The sequence below is a fragment of the Bos indicus genome, chromosome 20, assembly GCF_029378745.1.
Source record: "Bos indicus isolate NIAB-ARS_2022 breed Sahiwal x Tharparkar chromosome 20, NIAB-ARS_B.indTharparkar_mat_pri_1.0, whole genome shotgun sequence".
Lineage (NCBI taxonomy): Eukaryota > Metazoa > Chordata > Mammalia > Artiodactyla > Bovidae > Bos > Bos indicus.
The window spans coordinates 34951634-34976805 of NC_091779.1; the positions used below are offsets into that span (position 1 = coordinate 34951634).

General features: G+C 39.8%; 1 protein-coding gene across 4 annotated transcripts in view; it reads left to right on the forward strand.

The window, feature by feature from the left end:
• Positions 1 to 23461, forward strand: part of DAB2 (DAB adaptor protein 2) — a 60206-nt gene extending 36745 nt beyond the window's left edge. For 3 of the 4 annotated variants that reach the window (XM_019982897.2, XM_019982896.2, XM_070774732.1), the window contains 12 exons: positions 520 to 618; positions 3912 to 4043; positions 4522 to 4602; positions 5378 to 5404; positions 5648 to 5701; positions 6108 to 6170; positions 10948 to 11601; positions 12588 to 12744; positions 17750 to 18382; positions 19273 to 19382; positions 19953 to 20023; positions 21725 to 23461. In XM_019982897.2, coding sequence (XP_019838456.2) covers positions 520 to 618; positions 3912 to 4043; positions 4522 to 4602; positions 5378 to 5404; positions 5648 to 5701; positions 6108 to 6170; positions 10948 to 11601; positions 12588 to 12744; positions 17750 to 18382; positions 19273 to 19382; positions 19953 to 20018 — 2076 coding nt within the window. In that variant the 3' untranslated portion in view covers positions 20019 to 20023; positions 21725 to 23461. The remainder of the gene's footprint in view (positions 1 to 519; positions 619 to 3911; positions 4044 to 4521; positions 4603 to 5377; positions 5405 to 5647; positions 5702 to 6107; positions 6171 to 10947; positions 11602 to 12587; positions 12745 to 17749; positions 18383 to 19272; positions 19383 to 19952; positions 20024 to 21724) is intronic. The other variant, XM_019982898.2, reaches the window with a different exon arrangement.
• The last annotated feature ends 1711 nt before the right edge of the window (positions 23462 to 25172 follow it).

Here is a 25172-nt window from a genome sequence, read left to right on the forward strand (position 1 = left end):
ACTTAGCATGCAGTCATGTACAGAAGGACCCGAGATGCCTTTTCCTTTGAGCAGACCAAATTTCAGAGCCTGGAGGTATACGGGTAAAATTCAGGACTCTTCTTTGAAACTAATGCTATTTAGTGTTAGTCCTTTAGGTTTTTTTAAATTTTTAAATTCTAATACTGCCACACTATGTACCTCATTAAGGAAGTAATACTCATTAAATAAGACACGGCCTAGAAGAAACATCTTTGAAGACATTTGAAGATCTTCTGGTTCAATCTTCTTGTCTTTGCCAGTGACTCTTCAGTGGCCAAGGGAATTAGAAGGACTTGCCCAAGTTCACATAGCTAACTAGTGATCTCCTGGCTCGCTGTCTTCCATTTAATCCTGCTGTCTCTTATAAAGGATGCTTAATCCTTTCATAGATGGTAAACCGAGCTGAAAACAAAGCTGATTGTCTTTTAAAATTTTAGAATCAGAGGCATCATAAGGTGCTTTTAACTAGAATTTTTCTTGTTCTTTCAATCTCATCAGGGAATGGCGGCAGCTGCTCGGTCTCAGGGACAACACAAGCAGAGGATCTGGGTCAATATTTCTCTTTCTGGAATAAAAATCATTGATGAGAAAACTGGGGTAAGAATTCACTTTCGCTGGCACCTTTCTGACCATCTGAGTCTGACAAATAATTTGTGGCATAAATTTCAGCTGCCATTTTCCCTTTTCAAAATTCTGTAGGAAAAAAAAAAAAAAAAAGTACATATTGCTGCACTTTTCCAGGAGTAACAGGCAAAAAACAGACAGGATAGGAGGTGAGGAGTCATGATACTTTACTTTGAAATTTATTTCCTGTAACAGATGTGAACCTCAAGTCAATAAGTCTAACCTCAACACTGGTATACCATAGATACCAGTATCAGTCAGGTATTTTTGTGGACTAAGAGATTAATCCTTACCCCTTGTTTGTGATTCTGTCATAGATCTGTGTATGGGTCTATTTTAATATATTGGTCATGGGTGAACTTGGTGAACAAAACATCTTCCTTTCTTTTTCCCTCTCCCCTTCCTTCTCACCCCATGGGTGTAACCTTGCTCATTTTCTGTGGTTACTGTTATTCTATCACATGAATAGTCTTTGTTAATTTTGGTTTGTTTGAGTTTTATCAAAAAACTATCATACTTCAAGTGTTCTGGGATTTTTTTTTTCTTCCCTCTACTCTATATAACATCAGATTCATCTATTTAAAACGGGTTTTCATTGCTACACAATAGTTTATTGTATCAGGATACTGTGCGGAGATCTCCCATTGCTATTCAACCCTTCCTAGAGATTCTCATTATTTAATATGCAAAAATCCATTGGTCAGACTTAGGGCCCTGGAATCCTGGTACAGCTTAGCCACCCTGCTACCTTCATGCACTGCTGTCTCTACTGTCCCTGATCTTTTGACTCTTGTTTTCATAAGCCTGCCAGAGAATAGTGACAGGTTTCCCTCACAAGCATTCTCTTATTCCCAAACCTCCTAATATGCCCAATACAAACTTTCAGTGGCCTTAGTTACTGAGAAATAAAAGCGAAGACACATTCTGGGCAGCTAAAAATATCACTCAAGAGTTGAGGCCTACTGTCTACTTGAAAGGATCAAGAGAAAGGAGAGTAGGGAACTGAGGGGAAGGCAGTACTAAATCAATAAGCCTCCTTTATATGACACTCGTGGATGATGACATGAACATCTAAGTGAGGTTAGTAAGTACTTGGTGACAGAATTTGGTGACTTCCAGAATGTCCCAGGGGTAATTGCCCCAATAATACTTATGGTGGTTCTCTGACCTGTCTGAGCCATTGTCAAAGGATCCTTGTGAACATTCCTCTAGCTTAGATATGCCGTTCACTTAAGTCTGAGTTGGTAAAGTCAGAAGCAGAAGCTATTAAGAGGTGGCAAAAATACACAGAAGAACTATACAAAAAAGATCTTCATGACCCAGATAACCATGATGGTGTGATCACTCACCTAGAGCCAGACATGCTGGAATGCAAAGTCAAGTGGGATTTAGGAAGCATCACTGTGAACAAAGCTAGTGGAGGTTATGGAATTCCAGTTGAGCTATTTCAAATCCTGAAAGATGATGCTGTGAAAGTGCTGCACTCAATATGCCAGCAAATTTGGAAAATTCAGCAGTGGCTATGGGACTGGAGAAGGTCAGTTTTCATTCCAATCTCAAAGAAAGCCAGTGCCAAAGAATGCTCAAACTAGTGCACAACTGCACTCATCTCACTGCTAGCAAAGTAATGCTCAAAATTCTCCAAGCTAGGCTTCAACAGTACATGAACTGTGAACTTCCTGATGTTCAAGCTGGATTTAGAAAAGGCAGAGGAACCAGAGATCAAATTGCCAACATCCACTGGATCATTGAAAAAGCAAGAGAGTTCCAGAAAAACATCTATTTGTGCTTTATTAACTATGCCAAAGCCTCTGACTGTGTGGATCACAACAAACTGTGGAAAATTCTGAAAGAGATGGGAATACCAGACCACCTGACCTGCCTCCTGAGAAATCTGTATTCAGGTCAAGAAGCAACAGTTAGAACTGGACATGGAACAACAGACTGGTTCCAAATCAGGAAAGGAGTCCATCAAGGCTGTATATTGTCACCCTGCTTTTTTAACTTCTATGCAGAGTACATCATGAGAAACGCTGGGCTGGAAGAAGCACAAGCTGGAATCAAGAATTCTGGGAGAAATATCAATAACCTCAGATAAGCAAATGACCCAACGTTTATGGCAGAAAGTGAATTACTAAAGAGCTTCTTGATGAACGTTAAAGAGAAGAGTGAAAAAGTTGGCTTAAAACTTAATATTCAGAAAACTAAGATCATGGCATCTGGCCCCATCACTTCATGGCAAATAGATGAGGAAACAGTGGAAACAGTGTCAGACTTTATTTTGGGGGGCTCCAAAATCACTGCAGATGGTGACTGCAGCCATAAAATTAAAAGACACTTGCTCCTTGGAAGGAAAGTTATGACCAACCTAGACAGCATATTAAAAAGCAGAGACATTACTTTGACAACAAAGGTCTGTCTAGTCAAAGCTATGGTTTTTCCAGTAGTCATGTATGGATGTGAGAGTTGGCCTATAAAGAAAGCTGAGCACCAAAGAATTGATGCTTTTGAACTGTGGTGTTGGAGAAGACTCTTGAGAGTCCCTTGAACTGCAAGGAGATCAAAGCAGTCCATCCTAAAGGAAATCGGTCCTGAATACTCATTGGAAAGACTAATGCTGAAGCTGAAACTCCAATACTTTGGCCCCCTGATGGGAAGAACTGACTCATTGGAAAAGACCCTGATGCTGGGAAAGATTGAAGGTGGGAGGAAAAGGGGAGGACAGAGGATAAGATTGTTGGATGGCATCACTGACTCAATGGACATGAGTTTGAGTAGCCTCTGGCAGTTGGTGATGGACAGGGAAGCCTTGCGTGCTGCAGTCCATGGGATCGCAAAGAGTCGGACACAGCTGAGCGACTGAACTGAACTGAACTTGGAAAGTAGACCTACTTGGAGTGCTTTAGAGGTTATATGCCCCATCTTTGCTTTAGAAAATCTTGGTCTTCTAATCCTCAGTTCTTCCTTGCGATTTGGTATCATGTCTTTGGGACAGAGAGACTCAAGTATGGAAGTATAAGAAGGATCATTCTTTCTATTTCTGTTTTCTACTCTTTGTTGTTAGTTTCCTTTTTTTGTTTGGTTGTTATTTGTTTCCCATTTTGAACCCTTCCTAGCAAGGATAAATATGGCCTTCAACCAGGAGGGAAAAATATTGAGATGTTTTAGCCTTTTCATATATGTCTAGGTATCTGATACTTAGTTATGCTTGCTTGAAAATAGATTGTAGTTTTCTCAATACATCATTTTTGATGTTCCTTTTTAAGGTTATAGAACATGAACATCCAGTAAATAAGATTTCTTTCATTGCCCGCGATGTGACAGACAACCGAGCATTTGGTTATGTGTGTGGAGGAGAAGGCCAACACCAGTTTTTTGCCATAAAAACAGGGCAACAAGTAAGTTCTGATCCTCAAGATATGCCTGGAGGGGGACTTAAGCAAAAGGGTGTCTGTCTCTCAACTAGAGAACTTGCTGGAAACAGATATAGGAGGACCTAACAATGCTTCAGAGGATGACTCTCTTTAATTGGTCTAAGGGATCTTCTTTAAATGTCATTGATACCCATGTAATGTGTGGCACAAGGGCTGTCAGAATAGAATTTGTCATAAGGTCATTGCTGATTTTAGAACAATAGTGAATTATTCCCAGAAAGTTTGAAGGCACTTGGAAGATTATATTAATACTTCTTGTTTTATCTGTATACTTTATGTTTCTGGGAATAGGGGTGAGAGTGGTGGAGATCTCCGACAGACCAGAGGAGGGTAGGAAGGAGCTTTAAGAGAAAGGAAAAAACTAATACTAATCAGAAGTGATGGGGAACAAAGGGAAGAAAATAGATTAAAATGCTGATAAAGATGCTTTGTCTCGCTTCAGGCTGAGCCGTTAGTCATTGATCTGAAAGACCTTTTCCAAGTTATCTATAATACAAAGAAAAAGGAAGAAGAAAAGAAAAAGGCAAGTACTGTCCCATACAGGCCTTATTAAACTTGATACAATATTCAAGACTGTGTCTAACATTATGTGAACATATGTCCTCTCTGGAAAGTTGGCTTCTATGTGGCTCTTCAACGTGTAGAATGTAAGGAAATGTATTTCTCTTCTTTCCAAAGGGCAATGGATGGGTGTTATAGTTAGGCCTTTCTAATTTCCAGTCCCTGACTCTTGTCTTTTATCCTTATAAGTTTCACATTGATTCCAAGGACTGTACATGAGTACCAAGTCTAATAGCTCTATTTAAATCCAGTATTGATATGAGGAGGGGTGGGGAATGTAGGGTAGAAATCAAATGCAAGACTCTCTTATGCCTTATGCCTGTGAACCCATAGGTATATTTATTCTCCTTTTGAACTCCCTTTGGGCTTCCCTGATAGCTCAGTTGATAAAGAATCCACCTGCAGTGCAGGAGACCCATGTTCGATTCCTGAGTCTGGAAGATCCGCTGGAGAAGGGATAGGGTACTCACTGCAGTATTCTTGGGCTTCCCTTTTGGCTCAGCTGGTAAAGAATCCGCCTGCAATGCGGGAGACCTGGGTTCGATCCTTGGGATGGGAAGATCCCTTGGAGAAGGGACAGACTACCCACTCCAGTATTCTGATCTGGAGAATTCCATGGACTGTATAGTCCACGGGGTCGCAAAGAGTCGGACATGACTGAGCAACTGTCCCTTTCACTTTGAACTCACTTTACCGATAATTTATTAAGATCATTGAATTTGTGTCTCTCTTTTTAGATGGAAGAAGCCAACAAAACAGTAGAGGTAAAAGAGCATCTTTTGTTCTTGTGAATTGCATGTGTCATATATATAAGCCCTGTTTGCCATCTACCCAAGCAGACTTCCCTCCTGGCTTATTACTGTGTGTTCATGACCCCTCATCTTAGAAGATGTACAGTTGAATGATTAGCACCAAAATCTTAACTGCTAATAAGTTAATACACTAGGAAATTAAATTGCATAGAGAAAACTCGCCAACTGACTCTTTAATATTTGCCATCTTTTCAGAATGGGAGTGATGCCCTAATGAATCTTGATGACCCACCTTGCAAACTGAAATTGGTATGTATGTGAATTTTTATGATTCTTACTTACCTGAACACAGGTTTTACTTCCTAAAGATGTTGCTAATACCGAATATGTATGGAATCTGTATGAAGATCCAATTGTGACAACTCTTTAACCATCAGTATAACATTTATGTCAGTATACAAAGTAATCTTTTTAGTAAAAAACTTCTGAATCTAATCCAAATACTTTTTTAAAAGTATACATCAGGTGGATTTGTCTGGGGACCTGTCTACACTACCTGACCTAACTAACCTAATATCAAATCTATATTGGATAAGTGAAAATCCAATTGTGACAACTATTTTCCTAAACTTTAGCTTAGGAAACAATTACAACAATATACAAAATAATCATTTTTAATAGACACATCTGAATCTAATCAAAATACTTTTTTAAGGGTGTTGACCAGATGGATTTGTTTGGGGACATGTCTACACCTCCTGACCTAAGTAGTCCAACAGTAAGTGTCTGTTTTTAAATTTGCAATGTAATAGAAATGGCATCTATAACTCAAATTGGCAATTCACCAGAAATCTTGAGGGTTTCATTGAAACTTGGAAGGTGACTATTGATTTTTCTGCATAAAGTGTAAATGGCTACTAGAACAAATTTGTATCTTAAGTCACCATAGGAGCCTATCAGCACTACAACAGATACATTAATATTGCTTAGAAGTTAAATCTGAGCAATAGGTCAGGCAATGTAGTCCATCTTGGTATTACTTAGGATCAGAAGGAGGAGCTGAATATTAATCCTTGATGTAAGCCAACTTGAAGGAAATATGTTTGTTAGATGACTGATTGTATAGACTCCTGGCCTCTTCTTGTTTTCTAATTCTTTTGTTGTAATTTGGCAGCATAAGCGTGGTATAAAGTGAGACCAAACAGTTAAGAGGCTCAGTTATGTTTAACCAAAGCTTGTCTTTGTTTAAAAAAATGCTCATTCTTTACAGGATATTATAGTATATCGAATCTTCTTATTGTTGATCTGTAACAACTCTGAGAATGGAGTGATATTTTCCTTTAAAAACAAGGAAATGGTGATTAATAAACCTCTCATCTACCCAAGCAGAGGTTCAGTTTCAATGCTTAAGCCTAAGTCTCAGACCTTCCAAAACAGGCTTCAAGTGAAATTACTTGTAATTTTGAATGCTTCTTAAAACTTTTTTGTTTATTTAACAATTTCTTGAGTATCAGCTGTTTGCAGGGCACAGAAATGAGATTCATAATTCAGTGACATCATGGAGTTTAATGTCTATCAGGGAGATCAATGTTAAAATAATCACAAAGCCTAATAGTTGATGTTACTTACAAGGATTTTATTTAGTTTAGAGGTTCAGATAATGCCTCTGAGTAAGTGAGTTTCTGGACTTGAACATAAATTATGAGAAAGCACCTAGACATAACTCAAGAAAAAAGGTGTCGGTCTAGAATGATGGGAAGAATGTTTATCTGGGAACCTCCTGTAGAACTGTCAAGCAAACCTCTGGGATCAAAAAGGTCATAGGAACTAGAGCAACAGCGGATTGAGAAGTGGTGAATGTCTTGCTTGGTGGAGTACTGTAGAGAATGGCATGCTTACGAAACTTCACACAAATACCTAGGCCCAGTGAGATGGGAAGGAGCAGGGGCTGCAGATATTCATCTCTACCCCCACCTTTATGAGAATCAAAATGCATAACATAGCATTTTAGCAACCCTACAAAACCTGCAGAGGAGAAGCTCATTTAATATTCTTTCAAGTAGGAAGTCCTGACTCATTTGTCTGTGAAACCTTTCATTCTTTGTAATGTTTGTTACTATTGTAAAGATAAACTTTTTGAAATACCAGATTAGATAATCCTGAAAGGTCCACCCTTGCTCTGAGGGTGTTTGGTTGCTAGGCAACTTTGCCCCTCCTTGAGAAGCTCCCTTCCCAAAGTAAATTGACACCTGAACAACCTTCTTTCCAACAACATTCAAACAACTAGTATACCGGAAGAGGTCAAAACACTCAATGTATGTAAAATTCCAATGAGATGAGATAGCCAGGGAAGCACTGAATGTTTAATGAGCTTCTGTAGACTTCTAGAAAGTTCTAAAAAATGAAATGAAGAAAAACAAGAGTAATCTTAAGTCTCGTTTATATTAGACTTTGTGCTTTCTAGGAATTTTTGGCTTGTAGAAATAAAATGCAAGTTTTAGTTAAACTAACAGTAAATTTAAATGATAAATAACATGAAAGTGATGATATCTGTAAAAGAATGTTAATGGTGCTAATTATGTGCTCATTAGACTTTGCCAGTGTGTTTCTACATATGACTCCATATTCATAAGTCATGAAATAGATTTATTTCTACTCGATAAAACCAACCTGTTTAAAAATTTTGAAATCTCACAGCAGTTGCTCTGAAAGAGATGAAGAGAGGCAGAAATCTAAATTACCTAGACTTTATGAGCAGTTTCTTAACCCATCTGTGCCTCCCTCCAACATTTATAAGAATAGTTTTTTTGCATTTCAAGTAAAACTCATGCTGCAAACTAAGTGACATGCCTTACAGCATAGTTTTTATCACAAAATCGCTTGAACAATATTTTTCCGTGCTGTATCTCAAAAGAAGAAGGAAAGAAAAAGGGAAAAAAAGAACAAACAAAATGACCTTTAACTTTAAAAACTTCACCATTTGAAAGCCTGGTTATTAAGAAAAAAGGCATAAGATGTGGTTCCCCCATCAAATCTGATATGGGGGTGGGATCAGGGCACAAAACACAGTGTCGTGTATATATAAGATGCAATGGATGGGCACAAGTGAAGCTGAAGTAGAGGGATCAGTGGGGAAAAGCTTTGTAGAGAATCTGAACTTGAGTTAGGTCTTTGAAGTATGTAGGAGAGTAGAAAGTAGTAGTTAGGCTAAAAGCAAGTGACCCATGTGGGTCATTTTGAAAGTCTGGTTAATGAAGTTTATTTTGATATAGGGGAGCAGCAAGAAGTCCCCAAAGGCTTTAAGCAGGGAGTCCCAGGGTTTGGTAGGCAAGATGAATTACCTGAAGAAAAGCTAGTCTACTGAACTCAATATTTAAAACCTTGTCTGTGTAGACACCTTCTTGGTTGCCTGCTTGCCCTTTCTCAGGAGCCTCTTAAGAGCGGGGACTATATTTCATGTTCATGTCACCAGTTCTTGTCTCTCAGGTGCCCACATGACAGCCCAGTGGATGAAGTGTTTACAGCTTACAGTCCAGTGCAGAAGTAAATAAATGCTGACGGAGGAGGTAGATGAGGAGTCTTACATTTTTCAGTTGTAGTCTATGAAGTGGGTTTTTAATTTTGAATTAACAACAAACGCAACCTGAGGAGAGCCTTATACATTTTACTTATAGGGTGACTATTCAGAAGTCTAACATTGTGGCTCCTGTTTCGTGTCCTCAGAACTTCTTCTGAAGTATTTGAAGGAGAACTCTACCAGCTGTGAACACCCAACTGTTCTAATCCAGAGGTGGCTCATAATAAATGAATAAATATTGAAATCACAAGCTTTTGTAATACATTTTGTCCTACCTTTTGATTGTTAAAGATCCCTACATTGAGATCTTCCAATCAATTTCTTTGATTTTTTTTAAGGTTTTTTTTGTGTGTGTGTTTTTTTTTTTTTTTTTTTAATCACAAGCTGTCTCTTCTGACAAGTTCTTCTGGTTATCAGGAGAAAATATGGCTTTTAACAAATTGTATCTTTATCCCTAACAGTAAAGGAAGCCAAAAGATAAATACCAATTGGACCTAAAATTTTTAAAAATTTATTCTTTTCTCTTAAAGCTAAGAAAGCCTATTCAATCTCCCTTTTTATTTGCTGGTTTGAGAATTTTATATTCCCTTGAGGATGTCTTGATCATTGTCCCAATGACCAAAATATTTAATAATCTGCCCAGGCTAATGATAGAAAATTAGCTTCCATTTCAGTTGGGCAATTTTTATTGTTTATTTTCTTCTATGGCTAGCATAGTTAAGTATTTAAGTGATCAGTCAATCAGAAGGAAGGTCTATCAGTATGACAGCTGTATCCTAGGGTGACTCTTAATTAGTTGTGTCATTGACCTGAATAAAGACATGTCAGATTTATCAAATTTGCTGCTTTTATGTTGAGAAGAATATCTTATCTGACAATTGAGAACTCAAATAATTAACATATCTGAAAAATGATAGAGAAGGAATAGAATTTGGTGTGTCTTTCAAATTAACTCTTAAACCCATGTCTCCACCTTATACATAAATTAAAGATGACTTTAAAATTGGTTGAATTTATCCATTGAGTAGATGAGATTACTTAATGGTATTATTGACAGAAATGGACACGAGTTTGAACAAACTCCAAGAGATAGTGAAGGACAAGGAAGCCTGGTGGCTGCAGTCCATGGGGTCCCTAAGAGTCGGACGCAACTTAGCGACTGAACAAAAAGAGATGAGATTACTGTCACAACACAAGCATTGCTAAGCTGTATTATGACAAAAGATATAATTATTAGATTACATCAGTATTTTGAGTATCATGTTCTGAGAAGGATGTAGACAAAAAGTTATGTCCAAAAAAGAGACTCAGATGATGAGAATGAGAGATCCAACTTGGCAGCACCTTCAAAAAGATTCTCAGGTATTTAAAGAGGCATACCTAGCAGGCTGTGATGGGAGGGGACAACCTTTTTTGACCCCCTCCCAGAAGAAAACCCAATTATAGGGAAATATATTAAACTTTATCACAGCCAAAACTATAAAATATGAGTATGTTAGCCAGTGGATTCACTTATTGAGAAAGGTGATGGTAGGTGACTCTAGGGGTATAATAGGAGTGTACAACAGTTTTGAAGTGGGTTTAGGTGTCTAAGGTCATTTCCTTCAAGTTCAATTATACTTAGTCACTTGGAATGATATACAATCAGTTCCCTTTAAGACTTTCAAAGGCATAAATTGAAACAATGATTATGAGCTCAGTCAGTCTGAAAGGGTGAGGGGAGACGTGTAAAACAAACCCAAGTTTTCACTGAATGAAGGGTGAATGAAGTGGAAACCTAATTAAAAGGGCCTGAGAGGTGCAAGGAGGACCTATTCTATAAACTCAGGGACGTGATGGGAGGAGGTAAGGGTCAACCAGTAAGACTGAAATATAATGGAAATTTTTGTAATCCTGGTCATCAGTATGTAGCTTTCTCATTTGAAGTCACAACATGGACTAACCCTTTCTTTTTTTTTTTTCTTTCCAAATGTGATAGGAAAGCAAAGATATCCTGTTAGTGGATCTAAACTCTGAAATCGACACCAATCAGAATTCTTTACAAGAAAATCTGTTCTTAACAAATGGCATCACCTCCTGCTCTCTTCCTCGACCAAAGCCTCAGGCATCTTTCTTGCCTGAAAATGCCTTTTCTGCCAATCTCAACTTCTTTCCCACCCCTAATCCTGATCCTTTCCGTGATGATCCTTTTGCACAGCCAGACCAATCGACACCCTCTTCGTCTGATTCTCTCAAATCTCCAGATCAGAAGAAAGAGAATTTGAGTAGCTCGTCTACCCCTCTGAGTAATGGGCCCCTGAATGGGGATGTTGATTACTTTGGTCAGCAATTTGACCAGATCTCTAACCGGACTGGCAAACAGGAAGCTCAGGCAGGCCCATGGCCCTTATCAAGTACTCAAACCCAGCCAGCAGTGAGAACTCACAATGAGGTATCTGAAAGAGAACAGAACGGCTTCCATATCAAATCCTCCCCGAACCCTTTTGTGGGAAGCCCTCCCAAAGGACTGCCTGTCCCGAATGGCGTAAAGCAGGACTTGGAAAGCTCTGTCCAGTCCTCACCACATGACTCCATAGCCATTATCCCACCTCCACAAAGTACCAAACCCGGAAGAGGCAGAAGGACTGCTAAGGTGAATTGTCTTCTCCACATAGCCATTGGCAGAATGCATGTGCGGTACCAAAGGGTGGTGTGATGCAAGCTCTCTTTCCTGCTGCTCTTGTAGATTCCTGTGTGGCTGTAAAATAGAAGGTGGGATAAGGCACATCGTTCTCCAGGAACACTTTCCTCTAATCGACACCCTTTTTAAGCTTCTCACTCGGCCGTGTTTGTCACCCTCTGCTTTCCGTTTGCATGTCTTGTCACGTATTATTAACTAAACACAAGTTTTTCCATTTTTAATGCTGCTATGCTTCTGTACCTCTGGTAAGTTTGATCGTCATGTTATGGGAGGGGAGGACAAGGGTTCCTGTGATTCCTTTTGTACCCTCCCCATACTAACCCACACCCCCTACACACACACCCCCTTATATTGCATTCCTGTCCAGGTGGTGGTATAAAATTCTTGTCTGTCTCCTCTAATGCCAGAATAATCCAATGTCTTAAAAGAAACATATATTTACTATTACCACTTCATTCAAAAGCAATTTAAAATGTGGTTTATGTAAGTTTCATTTAAAAAATCTCATTGGAATATGCAAGCTGGCTCAATGATTAAACTACTGTATCATCTTTATGCAGAATGATTTAAATCCAGAATGACCGAAATATTTAAGCTACTCACTTATAGTTGTCCTTTCACTGCCAGCTTCCAGCTTTTAGCTGATAAGGAGGTCAGACAGATACAAATGTGTGAACAAGCAAATTAGATTTCACTTTGAGTTTCCTCCATTATATCAGTCACCAAGATCCAATATTCTGTCCATTGCCCAGATCTGTGTCTTTTTTGTTTTGTTTTGTCTTTTGGGGTTTTTTTGTAGTAATTTATCAACAATAGGAAAAAGTTTTTCTTTTCTTTTTGTGTACCCAAAGTCTAGTTGGGTACAGACTAGGAAACCGAATAGAGCTTTATTTCACTGTTCCTGAGTAACTCCTCCATATCCCTCTCTGTCCCATCAGTCTCCAGCAAAAGACTTACTTGCAGCAGACATCTTTGCTCCTCCCATCTCAGAACCTCCAGGACAATCTCCAGGACAACCTGCAACCCTACAGACCAACCCTCTGGATCTCTTCAAAACAAGTGCTCCTGCCCCATTGGGGCCCCTCCCGGGTCTAGGTAGGTGTTTAGAGATGGAGTTAGGTTTGGCTCTGTTACTTTCATCAGATGGTAATTCATAGGAGGAAGCACTTCATATCCATAGGAGTACCTGGGGCATATAATTTGAGCATCCTAGGGAGCGTTTCTTCCACTTTTACTTCTTACAATCCACCTCCATTCGGAACTCTTGACTTGTACTGGAATGGGCTCCTTGAGTTAGCATGTGAGAAGAAATCTGTTTCCAAGTGTTGCACCTACCTGAACTAACTAGTCATGGCTTACTGGAGACAGTTGTAAGGGATTCTGAAGCTCAAACCAGTTTCATTGGAGAAATGGGGTTGAGATCGTCTCCATTTGAAAAAGTAATAACATGCATGTCTTCCATGTAATCTTGTCATTATTAAATCAAAGCCCTATTATCCCCTGTTAAACTAATGCCCCTCTTGGAAGGGATACGCACCTCGACGGGGATGTAAGTGAAATCTGAGTCAAGTGTAAGTCACTGAATGAAAGTGCAGGGTTCTGAGCGCAGCTCTGTTCTTCGGCATGTGGTGGGTGTGAGAAAGGCATGTATCCTGATCGGTCTCTGAATTCTTAAGCCTTAGTAGCTCCTTGCTGATATTCTGGTTAGTTGTGTGGCTTAGTAGTGTTAGAAGATAAGTCTACAGTACAGAAACCTGAAGGTGAAAAGAACACAGAAATAATGGAAGAGATGGAATTTTATCAGATACCTAAGACATGCTGCTGCTGTCAAAACCAGCAGCATTCAAAACCATGTCATTAGCTCACATGGACCACTGAGCCCCTCTGTGGCAGGACTCTGGGAAAGGCCACGTGGCTGAGAGCTGGTCCTGCTACTTTTTGCCCACCACCTCCGGTTCTTTCCTGCCTCCATGGAACAGTTCTTTAGAAACTCTGACAATGGTTTTTGCTGTCCTACTGGGGATTCTGTTTGTTTTCCTACTTCTTTCCTACTCCACAAGCCCCAAATAGACTCTGTCTCTTGAGAGAGCTAAGGAGGGCTATAAATGAAGGGGCCTTTCTCCCCTATTTTATAAAAGTTGACCGGGGATTTTGGCTTTCTCTGCCTCCTGCAGAGTCTGTTATCAGGACTCTTTCTTCCTGCTGTTTTCCTGCAAAGGAAAATATTTTGATTCTGTCATATTATATCAGTTCAATCATATCTGGAGTGTGGTGGCAACAGGGAATTGGTTCCCAACTGCTGAGTGGCTGCAAGCCCTGCAGGTGTGAAAGCCAGCTCATTTCAGGTCCCTGCTTGGCATTTACACCATCAGGAAACTCTCCCCAGGCACCTCAGATTTCTTGGGGTCTTTCTGTTTCTGCAGCCCTTTCTCCTACACCCCTAAGGGGAAGCTGGTTGGTGCTTTCCCTGCAGAAAGGTAGAGAGCTTGCCTGCAGTGCCTGTGATGAGATCACATCACAGAGCTTTGTAGTCTGATATCAAGGCCCTGAAAATTTTTCACAGCCAATATTTAACAAATCAGCCTGAAAACACAGCTGGACCCTATAACTATTAATTTATGCAGATGAAGTAAAGCTTTTTCGCTAGGTGCCCTTGTTGAGGCCTTGGAGTATACAACTGCCGAATACTGATGATTCTTCTAAGTTTGAACTTGGGACTCAAACTGAACCCTACAGTATAGCCCCTGTCCACTCGCAGGGATCCTCAGCCAAGCCATGGAAGGTTGTAGGTCTGGCTTCCGCTGGACCAAGCTAGGGGACCATCTCCTCTGGAGAACAGGGGTGGGGAAAGGGTATTGTAGAAAGCTTTGACTAGCTTCCCTGTATTTTAATATAGCATCAGGAAGTTAATAAAATTAACTTTTTATACCCACACTTTCTTTTTCCTTACTTTCTCCAGCAGGGCCTTAAATATCTTGGAAACACAACATGTGGTAGATGGGAATGAAGCTGGCCTGAGTATACACTAGGAAAGTCTTTGAAAGAAAGAAAGTGAAAGTGTTGGTTGTTTAGTTGTGTCCAACTCTTTGTGAACCCGTGGACTGCAGCTTGCCAGGCTCCTCTGTCCATAGAATTCTTTAGGCAAGAATACTGGAGTGGGTTGCCATTCCCTTCTCCAGGGGTTCTTCCCTACCCATGGATTGAACCCAGACCTTCTGCATTTCAGGCAGATTCTTTATTGTCTGAGCCACCAGGGAAAGTCTTTAATTCCTGGCAAATATCAATATATTTTTCTCCTTTATCACCACTCCCACTAATACTATCTGTGACCAAAGCTACACATTTTCCTAAGGGAAGGCAAGTCATCCAAGCTGAAAGACGGTAAAGTTTTACCCAATTTGTACATCCAACTGGAGTAAATTATTAGTGAGTGACTCTGGCTTCAGTTAATAAAGTTTAAATTATTTTTTTTAAATGATAGCAATAACTTTGTTTAAACTCAACCTACTTCAAGAAACCTGTATTATCGAATCTAAGAGAACTGTTCCCTTGATTGGTTGTAAAAGGAATGCAGGCATACCTCGTTTTATTACACTTCATTTTATTGAACTTTGGAGACAGTGAATTTTTTTTTTTTTTACAAATTGGTGGTTTATGGCAACCATGAGTGAAGCAAGTGTATCAGCACCATTTTTCCAACAGCATTTGCTCAGTTCTTGTCTCTTTGTCACATTTTGGTAATTTCTGCAGTATTCCAAACATTTTATTCTCAAATGGTGATCTGTGATTGATGATCTTTGATGTTACTACTGCCAAGAGATTATGACTTGCTGAAGGCTCAGATGATGGTTAACATTTTTAACAATAAATTATTTTTAAGTTAAGGTATGTACTTTGTTGTTTTAGCCATAACACTATTGCGTATTTACTAGACTATAGTATAATACAAGCATAACTTTTATATGCACTGGAAAACCTAAAAGCTTGCTTGACTCACTTTATTGTCATATTCCCTTTTATGACAGTCTGGAAACAAGCTTGAAATATCTCCAAGGTCTGCCTGTGTGCATATTCTTTGGTGTAAATGAAGTCTAATTTCTGTATACATGTAAATAAGTATTTGAGGGACTTCCCTGGCAGTCTAATGGTTAAGACTCTGTGCTCCCAATGCAAAGGCACAGGTTTGATCCCTGCTTGGAGAACTAAGATTCTGCATGCCACACAGTGTGGCCAAGAATAATAAATAAGCATTTTAATTAACATTCCAATAAAAAATATAGTTCTGTTCCTTGATGTCAAGGAGACAGAACAGGAGGGTAGGGACTGGAATCAGTGGTATGCCTGAGTTTTGGTCTCTATTGCACACTGTGACCTTCCCAATTTTAATAATTAATATTCTTCTACCCAATTTCTTCACCTCAAAAGTAAGCATATTAATTTAATAAAATGAGCCACCACTTAAAGCCACTCACTCTTCATGAGTACACCTTGTGTGTTGATGGTCAGATGGAGGGGGTTTGTGACGACAGAGCTGAATCAATTAACACCAAGCTCCAAGCCTAAGAAAATTCGAGGTAGAATATCTTGCTCCATCAGCCCCTGAACACCATTTCAAAATATCTCTCCCTCTGGAAACAAAAACATTCCTAACCCAAGTCTGAAGGCCTTTTCCTTCTTTGGTTAGAAAGTGTTCATAACTAAAGAATTGCTCTGCTCCAAAGCCCAAAGCAAGTAGGTTTTTGAGAGCAGAACATCATTTGTGAAGCAGTATGAGGCTGAATCTAGGTTTTCTGTTAGTGGTGACAGTTTAACTGGATTATTAATACACTTGGGAAGACACAAAAGAGAAAATGTCCTACATATTAGAACAAGATGTCAGGAATGAGCTTCTCAAGAAGAGGAGGGTGAGCACTGAAGAGACCTAGATTTTACTGATTTAATTAATTACAGATCAACAATGGCAGGGGTCTGGTGACGGAGCCATTTCCCCACAAAGAGCAGATGCCTGGACAGGTGTAGTTACTCACATTGCAAATGTTTTTGTTTCCTGTTTGTTTGTTTGGAGTTTTTTTGTTTTGTTTTGTCTTTGTTTTTCCTTCACGTTATCTCCTCTCCCTCCTAACTTCTGGCAGAGTTTAGTGAGTGACACATGGCAGGAAGCACTTTTATTTGAAACAGCTCTCCTAGGACAACCAGCTTTTCCTCCATTTTTGAACGTAAAAGTCTAAAACTATCTTGGCATAAACCAAATGTTACTACCCTTTTATATAGCTGTGTCAACCTTGGCAACATTTAAAAGAAAAGAAACTTTGAAATGGTTTCTTCAGGATGTAAGCATGCTAAAGCCTAATGTATATGCCTAACAGCTAGTCTCCATAAGACTCCAGACCTGAGCCATTTGCCAGATGAAGAGATTACATCAATGACTCGAGTATCCAATGGATTATCTTAATTAACTACTTCATAATAAGCATGGCTTATATATGTCAATGTATTTACTCAACCTGTAGATTCATACTACTGACAGGCTCTATTCTAGCTGTTTGAATTACATCAATGTATGTATGAAAAGGGCTCATTTTCTTTTATGACTTGGTACTTGACTGTATTACCTATCTAATGAGGAAAGTTTAAAAACATGTGGTAGAAAAACAGGGCTTCGAAGTACAACAAACATTTGAATATGTGCCACAGCTAATTCATCTTTGAAAAGAAAGTGAAAGTGTTGCTCAGTCGAGTCTGATACTTTGCCACCCCATGGACTGTAGCCCACCAAGGCTCTTCTGTCCCTGGAATTCTCCAGGCAAAAACACTGGAGTGGGTAGCCATTCCCTTCTCCAGGGCATCTTCCTGACCCAGGGATCGAACCTGGGTCTCCTGAATTGCAGGCAGGTTCTTTACCATCTGAGCCACCAGGGAAGCCCAGTTCATCTTTAGAGTGATTTAATCTAATAAGAACCATGTCAGCCTCAAGGCTTAATAAAGGTTGGCATGTAGATGCTCTCTGTAAATGCTCTCCAGAGAGCTGACTTTCTGGAACTCGAATCCTCTTCAAGCTGGTCTTCTGATTTAAGTCCTCTGTCCTGCTTCCTTCCTTCAGGTGGAGTGCCAGTTCTATCTGCTCAGGCAGCACCATGGAGCCCAGCACCTTTAGTCTTCAGTCAGTCCCCTTCAATGGTCCCGGGCGCCATGATGGCTGGTCAGCCTTCAGGATTCAGTCAGCCAATCGTCTTTACCACAAGCCCAAGTGTTCCGGGTTGGAACCAGCCTTCCTCTTTCGCAATCTCAGTTTCCTCTCCACCCCCTGTAGCTTGGGGCACATCAGCATCCATAACACCCAATACATGGTCAGCAAACAGCCCTCTGGGGAATCCTTTTCAGAGCAATGTTTTTCCAGCTCCTGCTGTGTCCACCCCGCCCCCTTCTATGCTCTCCTCTCTCCTGGCCACTCCTCCTCAACCACCTCCCAGAACTGGCCCTCCAAAGGATGTCCCCAGTGATGCCTTCATTGCCTTGGACCCTCTTGGGGATAGAGAAGTCAAGGAAGTGAAAGAAATGTTTAAGGACTTCCAACTGCGGCAGCCACCTACTGTGCCGGCAAGGAAGGGAGAACAGAACTCCTCTGGGACCTCGAGTGCCTTCTCCAATTATTTCAACAGCAAAGTTGGCATTCCTCAGGAGAATGCAGACCATGATGACCTGGACGCTAATCAACTGTTGAGAAAGATCAATGGTAAGCTACCTACTTCTCTGGCAACTGCACCCATGAGGATTTCAGTCGTATGAATCCAGAGAGTCTCTCAGAACCCTCTCCAGACCCTTAATAGCTGTACTCTTGCTTTTTTCATCTATCAGGGGTTATGGAGACAACTTAACCACTTAGCTTATGGAGTTAACAGGGTGCCTTAGTTAGCTATTTCTAAGGACTGGCCCAGTGCTGCCCTCTTGTGGCAATTCTTAAAAAGGGCTGCCGAGAGCTATTGAAATTCAATGGGTTGTGGCACCCAGAGCACTGCAGGTAGGTATGTAGGGCTGTAGGCTCATTTTTTTCATTAATAGACATGCATGGATCATACTACCCATCTAACGAGGGAAGTTAAAAGGCATGGTAGAAAGAAAGAGCCTTGAAATGCAACCAGTATGTGAATGCTAGCTGTACTTTTATTAGTTAATCTATCAGGTAATTGAATCTCTGCTGCTGCTGCTGCTGCTAAGTCGCTTCAAGTCATGTCCGACTCTGTATGGGCGACCCCATAGACGGCAGCCCACCAGGCTCCACCATCCCTGGGATTCTCCAAGCAAGAACACTGAAGTGGGTTGCCATTGAATTTCTAGAAGCCTTTATTTCTGTGTTGGCCTCAAGGCTTAATGAAGTTTTGCCACGTAGGTGCTTTTAAGTGAGGAAATTCTGAATCTCTTCCACTTCAAGTGAATGTGCCTGGCTTCCTCTTCCAAGAAGGGATGAATTTGCTTGTGATCATCCTGGTATTTGGTGTGATAATTTTTGTTTGGTCAATATCAGTTTCAAAAATATGGAACTTAATTTCTAAGATAAGCCTGACTGGAGGACTTGTGCTTGCATTGGAGGAAAGCTTGCTTACTGACTACTTTCTCACCTTCTAGATCTACCAAAGCCGGCTCCCCGACACAGTGCCCCGCCAGTTACCAAATCTGCTGACAATGCATTTGAGAACCCCTTCTCTAAAGATTCTTTCCACTCATCACCAGCCTCTGTAAGTACCAACTATTAGAAGCTGATATTCCAAAGTACACACCACATAGAGTTATCACCTCCTGAATTAACCTTGCTTGTATCTTTGACGGTAAAGGACATTTGAATAAGATTTATCACTGAGAACCACTGCAGTGTAAACCTCAGCTCAAACGGGAAGGATTATTTTTACAGGAACTACTCTCTTGAATTTGAGAAGCAAATATCATATAGAAAAGTCCTTTGTCTCTCACTTAATCTAGCTTGGGAAAGCACTTTGAAAGAAAATTGAGCCAAAACACTATGCTTAAAAACCTTTCAAACGTTTAATTTCCTAAAGCAAAATTACTGAGCTCATAAAAATAATATTTTGCATTTTGGGGGAATAAACATAATTCTGAATCTTGCTTTTGATGTAAATATTAAATATATATCCATCACAAGTAGGAAAACACAAATCATTGTAGACCCATACAATATCTGATTAGTCTGTGACCTAAGTGATTTTTAAAGGAATCTGAGAAGTCTTAATTATAGGTATTTTCTTATCATTGTAATTACAGTTATTGACTAGGTGGTTTTGTTTCCATAGATGGCTTCTCTTCAACCCACATCATCCGATATATATAGAGATCCATTTGGAAACCCTTTTGCCTAACTTCTGTAAGTAGAAGATCCTGCTAAGCTTAGGCTTTGTAAGAAAGGGTGGCACAGAGAATAAAGGTGAAATTTTAATTTTAGAATTGGAAAGAATAAATTCTTCTGAAATGGAGAAGTAAAAGATATGGAACACTATGCTTAACTAATTCAATAATGACTAAGCTGAGTATTTATGAATAGAGTTCTTACACATATTAAAAAAAATAGTAATATACTCATGGATATAGGTTTCTGTCCTGTGTTTTTAACATTTCACTTCTGTACAGAAGTAAAACTCCATATAACACATAACAGCCTTCTAGATTTTTGATCTTCATATTGAAGTGATTGCAAAGTTTCCTAGTAACTACTCAGTTTTCTATAGAAGCTTCAAATTCTGAAGGCCTTCTGAAACCACCAAAGAGGTCAGCCAAACAAATCATGATTACACTTTTGCCATCCAATTCAATATGCATTTCTTTGTGAGAGGGCCTCACAATTGGTCTGAAATTGTCTGGTGATATTAAATCTCAAAGTGGTGACAGCTTCCTATAACCCCTTGAAAGGCAAGTTCAGATGAGTCCACTGGTGGGTTTTATCCTCAGTCAGTTACTGTGTGTTACCACCTTAGACTTGGAGAAGGAAATGGCAATGCACTCCAGTATTCTTGCCTGGAGAATCTCATGGACAGAGGAACCTGGCAGGCTACAGTCCATGGGGTCGCAAGAGTCGGACACGACTTAGCCACTGAACCACCACCACCATCTTAGATTGAGATCTGGGAGTGAAGATGGGAGTGTGCTTCTTCCTCACCAGTTAGTAGAAACAACTTTATCTCATCTTAAAAGATTGCAGTTTGTGGAGGAGAAGAGGCTTATCTGCATTTTAGAGGAAGTAGGGGATAGCTGGAAGAGGAGAAAAATAGGAAGAATGAAAAGAACCCAAGCCCATTTTTTTTCCCAGTTTTGCCCCCTGGCCCCCATTCACGTGGGCCTACCAAACTCTCTCGACCCAAACTCTCTCTCAACCCACGTAGAACTTAATTATTTTAAATAGATACATATCTTAAGTCTGATACTAACAATAAGATTTGAGTTTACTTGCAATTTGGATTATCTCCCTCACTCCACTTCTGTAATTACAGTCTTTCTGAAAATGCTTTTCCATAAAATAGGCTACAGAGTGAGATTATTGAAAAGGCAAATTCCTGGGCCCTAGCCCTGAGGAATCCCCCTTGGTGCTGAGGAAAAGCTTAATTTTAGCAAGCATCCAGATGAGTTACAATGTTAATAAAATGGTATGATATATTGAACCTTAACAGAGACTCACTCTTGCCTCCTCTCCCAGGGAGGCACCCATGAACCAAGCACAAGGAATAACATGCACTAAAAGTCTAGGAGGATTGTTTGCACCTAATTGAATTGACTAGAGTTCTCTCTGGAAGCCCTTCCTTCTTTAGGTCATGAAGGAAGGGTAATTCTAGTTAACCTGCTAAATGGTAGGTTGGGGCGTGAGTAGAAGAACTACAGTGGGACAAAATAGCTAACATTATTGAGCACTTGTGTTAATCACTTTATTACAGATTCTACATCAGTTGTTTTATCCTCTTGAATCAGTCCTAGGAGATATTATTATTAACATAGATAATGACTTAATGTTTACCACATTAAATATTCAACCCCAAAATTCTAACCATGGTTTTTTTTCTTCTCCATACTTCTCTAGGAACTTGGCGTGCTGACTGTCCAGAGAAACAAAGAGGTTGGCCTTGGTAGTCAAGGACAAAGCTAATTGGCAGACAAGTCCTGACTTTTGCCCTTGTTCTAGCTTTGACATATTATCAGTTGCCTTATTTCTTGCAGCCTCTCCCACTTGTAGAATACCTTCTACTTTCTGTTTTGCTAAACTGAATCTATGGCTTTAAATAAATTAAGAACCTAAACTCACTAGCCGAATGTAAGCGAAGTAGTTTTCCTATGTGGACCCTTGTCTATTGTGACCCTAGAACCTTCTGGAACCCATGTGACCCATGTACCCTCTGGTTGGGCGATGCAGCCACCACAACCCCTCAGATCATACTGTTTTGAATAAATTTTGAAATCCCTACTGTTCATAGTGTTTGGGGGTTCTGTTTCAGAGCATTAAACCTAAAGATTGTAGAACAAGGCACCTGCTTAAATCTTGCTTCAGACCGTCACTTACAGAGCATTTTTAAAGTAAACTAGAAGCAAGTTCAATTTCTCCTTAGGAGAATCTCCTTGGAATCTGACACACCTAAGAATGTTTTTAAAGATGCAACTTTTCTTTCTGAAGATTCATTTTCTCTCAAGGGTGAGATTGTCCTTTCTCTTATCTCTTGCTAGCTATTGCAAAGGAGGGAAGAATCATTTTTTAATCTCTCCTCTTCTTTCCCCTCCAATTCTCTTTTCAGTCATTTTTGCTCCTGGGCTTCTCTCTTTCATAAACAGTTGAGTTTTATGGGGCAAAAAAATCTAATGATTCACAGGTCTGAAGCCTCTATGCTCTACCTTCTCAGTAATCTCTAATCTCAGTAACTAGAGTTGCAAATGCACACAACCTTTATCCTTTCTATGGAATAAGAGGCTATCTTCTTGAGCTGAAGTTCCAGAACAGTTCACGTTGAGGAAAAATTGAACTCAACTCAGAAATGAAGGACTGCATTCCTAAGAGAAGCACATCAAAGTTAAATGTGATTGTGCCAAACATGTTAGGTGCTTATTTGGGGTCATGCCAGACCTTTATCAAGTAACTGGAAAGCTTTCTTGATGCCACAGTCTCACAGTCAGAAGATAAATGGGTGGTGGGGAGGGGGTGGATTCTGTAGAGCAAGTATTTGGTGTTATCATTAAAAATTTAATGTGTGCAGTGTTTGTCTCCTCACAATCTTGGAAACTCTTCCAGCTCATTTTCAGTCCTGTTGTTGGCACGGATCTGAAGGGTTTGTTCTTGCCATAGTGAGTTTTGTTTTATTTTGTTTATGTTGGGTTTCTAATGTGATTTCTTGACCCCTAGTGCTCAGGTTCTTGTGGGTGTTAATCAACCACATACAATATTATCTTTAGGTGGAAGAAGAGGATGACTGCTCAGGATCAAAACAAGATGGTGGCCTCACGAACCTCCATTGATTAGCCCCAAGTAGTCCAGGCTAAAGTCCTATGGTTTTATGTTGAATGGTAATAGCTGATCATGTATGGCAATGTCTGACTTTCTACTCAGTTATTATCAACAGACTTGAAATAATATTTTATATGTCTGAATACCTAAATGTGCTAAACTGGAGGCAATTATTTCTAGATAGTTTGAATTTTTGAAAGTAGACAAATTTTTTGAAACTGATGACCAGCCACACAATTGTTTTGTACATACTTATTTTCTTGTGCACTTTTCTGTATGCAAAGAAAGCTATAAATTTACTCATTTCAATAAACTGGAATGGCAGAATCTCATGTGTTACTGTCAGTTCATTTGACCCCTGCTCTGGGTTGATGTGATAGGGTCAATATATAACATATACTAGTGTAAGGTGAGCAAATGTTAATTATGACACATTCTGAATTGTCACCAAAATGAAAAAGTAGAAATCTGTGAAATAGGACCACGGGTAAATTAATATCTGATGCCTTTCAAGACTCAATTTTCCTCTCTCAGACCTATACATTCTCCTTTCCTGGGAGTTTACTGGGAGTCCAGTGGATAAGACCTATGCCAGAACAACCTCAATTATGTCTAGTATAAAAATCATTCATTAGTGAACTATTGGTTCATGCCTTTTACCCTTTCTTCCCCTGTTTTTAATTCATTGCTGTTTGACTTCATCAAAACACAGCTCTGTGGACTGGTTCAAGCTTCTGTAAGCTACTTAGAAGAGCTTCTAAGTTTCTAAGTCAGGTGGGCAAGCTTATGGTCAAATGTCTTTAGCACTAGGACACTCTTAAACACTCTCCCTTATTTAAAAAAAAAAAAAAAATGCATTCAAGGCTCTCATTCATTTCAAGACCTAGAGCAACAAAACAGATGACCCCAAAGCAGACACTGCTTGAGTGTAGAAGTCTTGGTGTTAAACTTGACATCTTCAGGTAATCAGATGAACTTGATGGAATAAGTGTCTTTGATTGGCATTTATTGTTCTGGGATATTTGATAGTACTGCCTTACCTTTCCTTTTAACTGAAACATTTTATCTGTTTCTGAGTAGAATATAGAGAAACAGACTCCACGCGTAAGCAGTTTCCAGTAAACCACAGATGAGCTGGAAAGGGCTGCTGATAAGAATATGTTGCACAAATTACACAGTGTATCCAAATGCTCTGCAGTTTATCTAACCCATTGAACCTGTGTGATATTTCCATGTGGTTTAAGCAAGCTCTTGCCAAAGGTTTATCCTTGTTCATGTGTACAAGGGGATGACATTCACTTCAGTGCAGTAGTAACTACTGTTAACCAAGCAGAGGGAGGTGCCTCCTGAAGTGTCCCTGTGAAGTGGAAACAGACCTCTTTCGAGTCTCTTAGTAGCAGCAGTAGCTTCCTTGGTAGCTCAGTTGGTAAAGAATCCGCCTGCAATGCAAGAGACCCCGGTTTGATTCCTGGGTCAGGAAGATCCCCTGGAAAAGGGATAATCTACAACTCCAGTATTTTGGGCTTTCCTGGTGGCTCAGATGGTAAAGAATCCGCCTGCAATGCCGGATTCAATGCCTGTGTTGGGAAGATGCCCTGGAGGAGGGAATGGCAACTCATTCTAGTATTCTTGTCTGGAGAATCCCCATGGACAGAGCAGCCTGGTGGGCTACAGTCCATGGGGTTGCAGAGAGTCAGACACGATGGAGTGACTAAGCACAGCACAGTAGCAGTGGTGTTTACACCTGGAAGCCGGGAATTCAACTTTTACGGTAAAACTGTTATCCTTGGGAGAGGGTTTCATTGAAGCATCACATAAATCTAAGCTAAAAGCTGAACTTTAACAGCCAATGTGCCTTCCAATCTCTCACACATAAGCGATACAAAGAGAGAAGGTATTAATTTTCTCAAAATAATCTTGCATTTGTGAAGTACTTTACCACTTACACAATATAACTTCATTCTCTTGCCACTGCAATTCAGCAAGATGGGATCTATTACTGTTCCAGCTCATCTGAGAATGGCATTGTGCTTTAAAA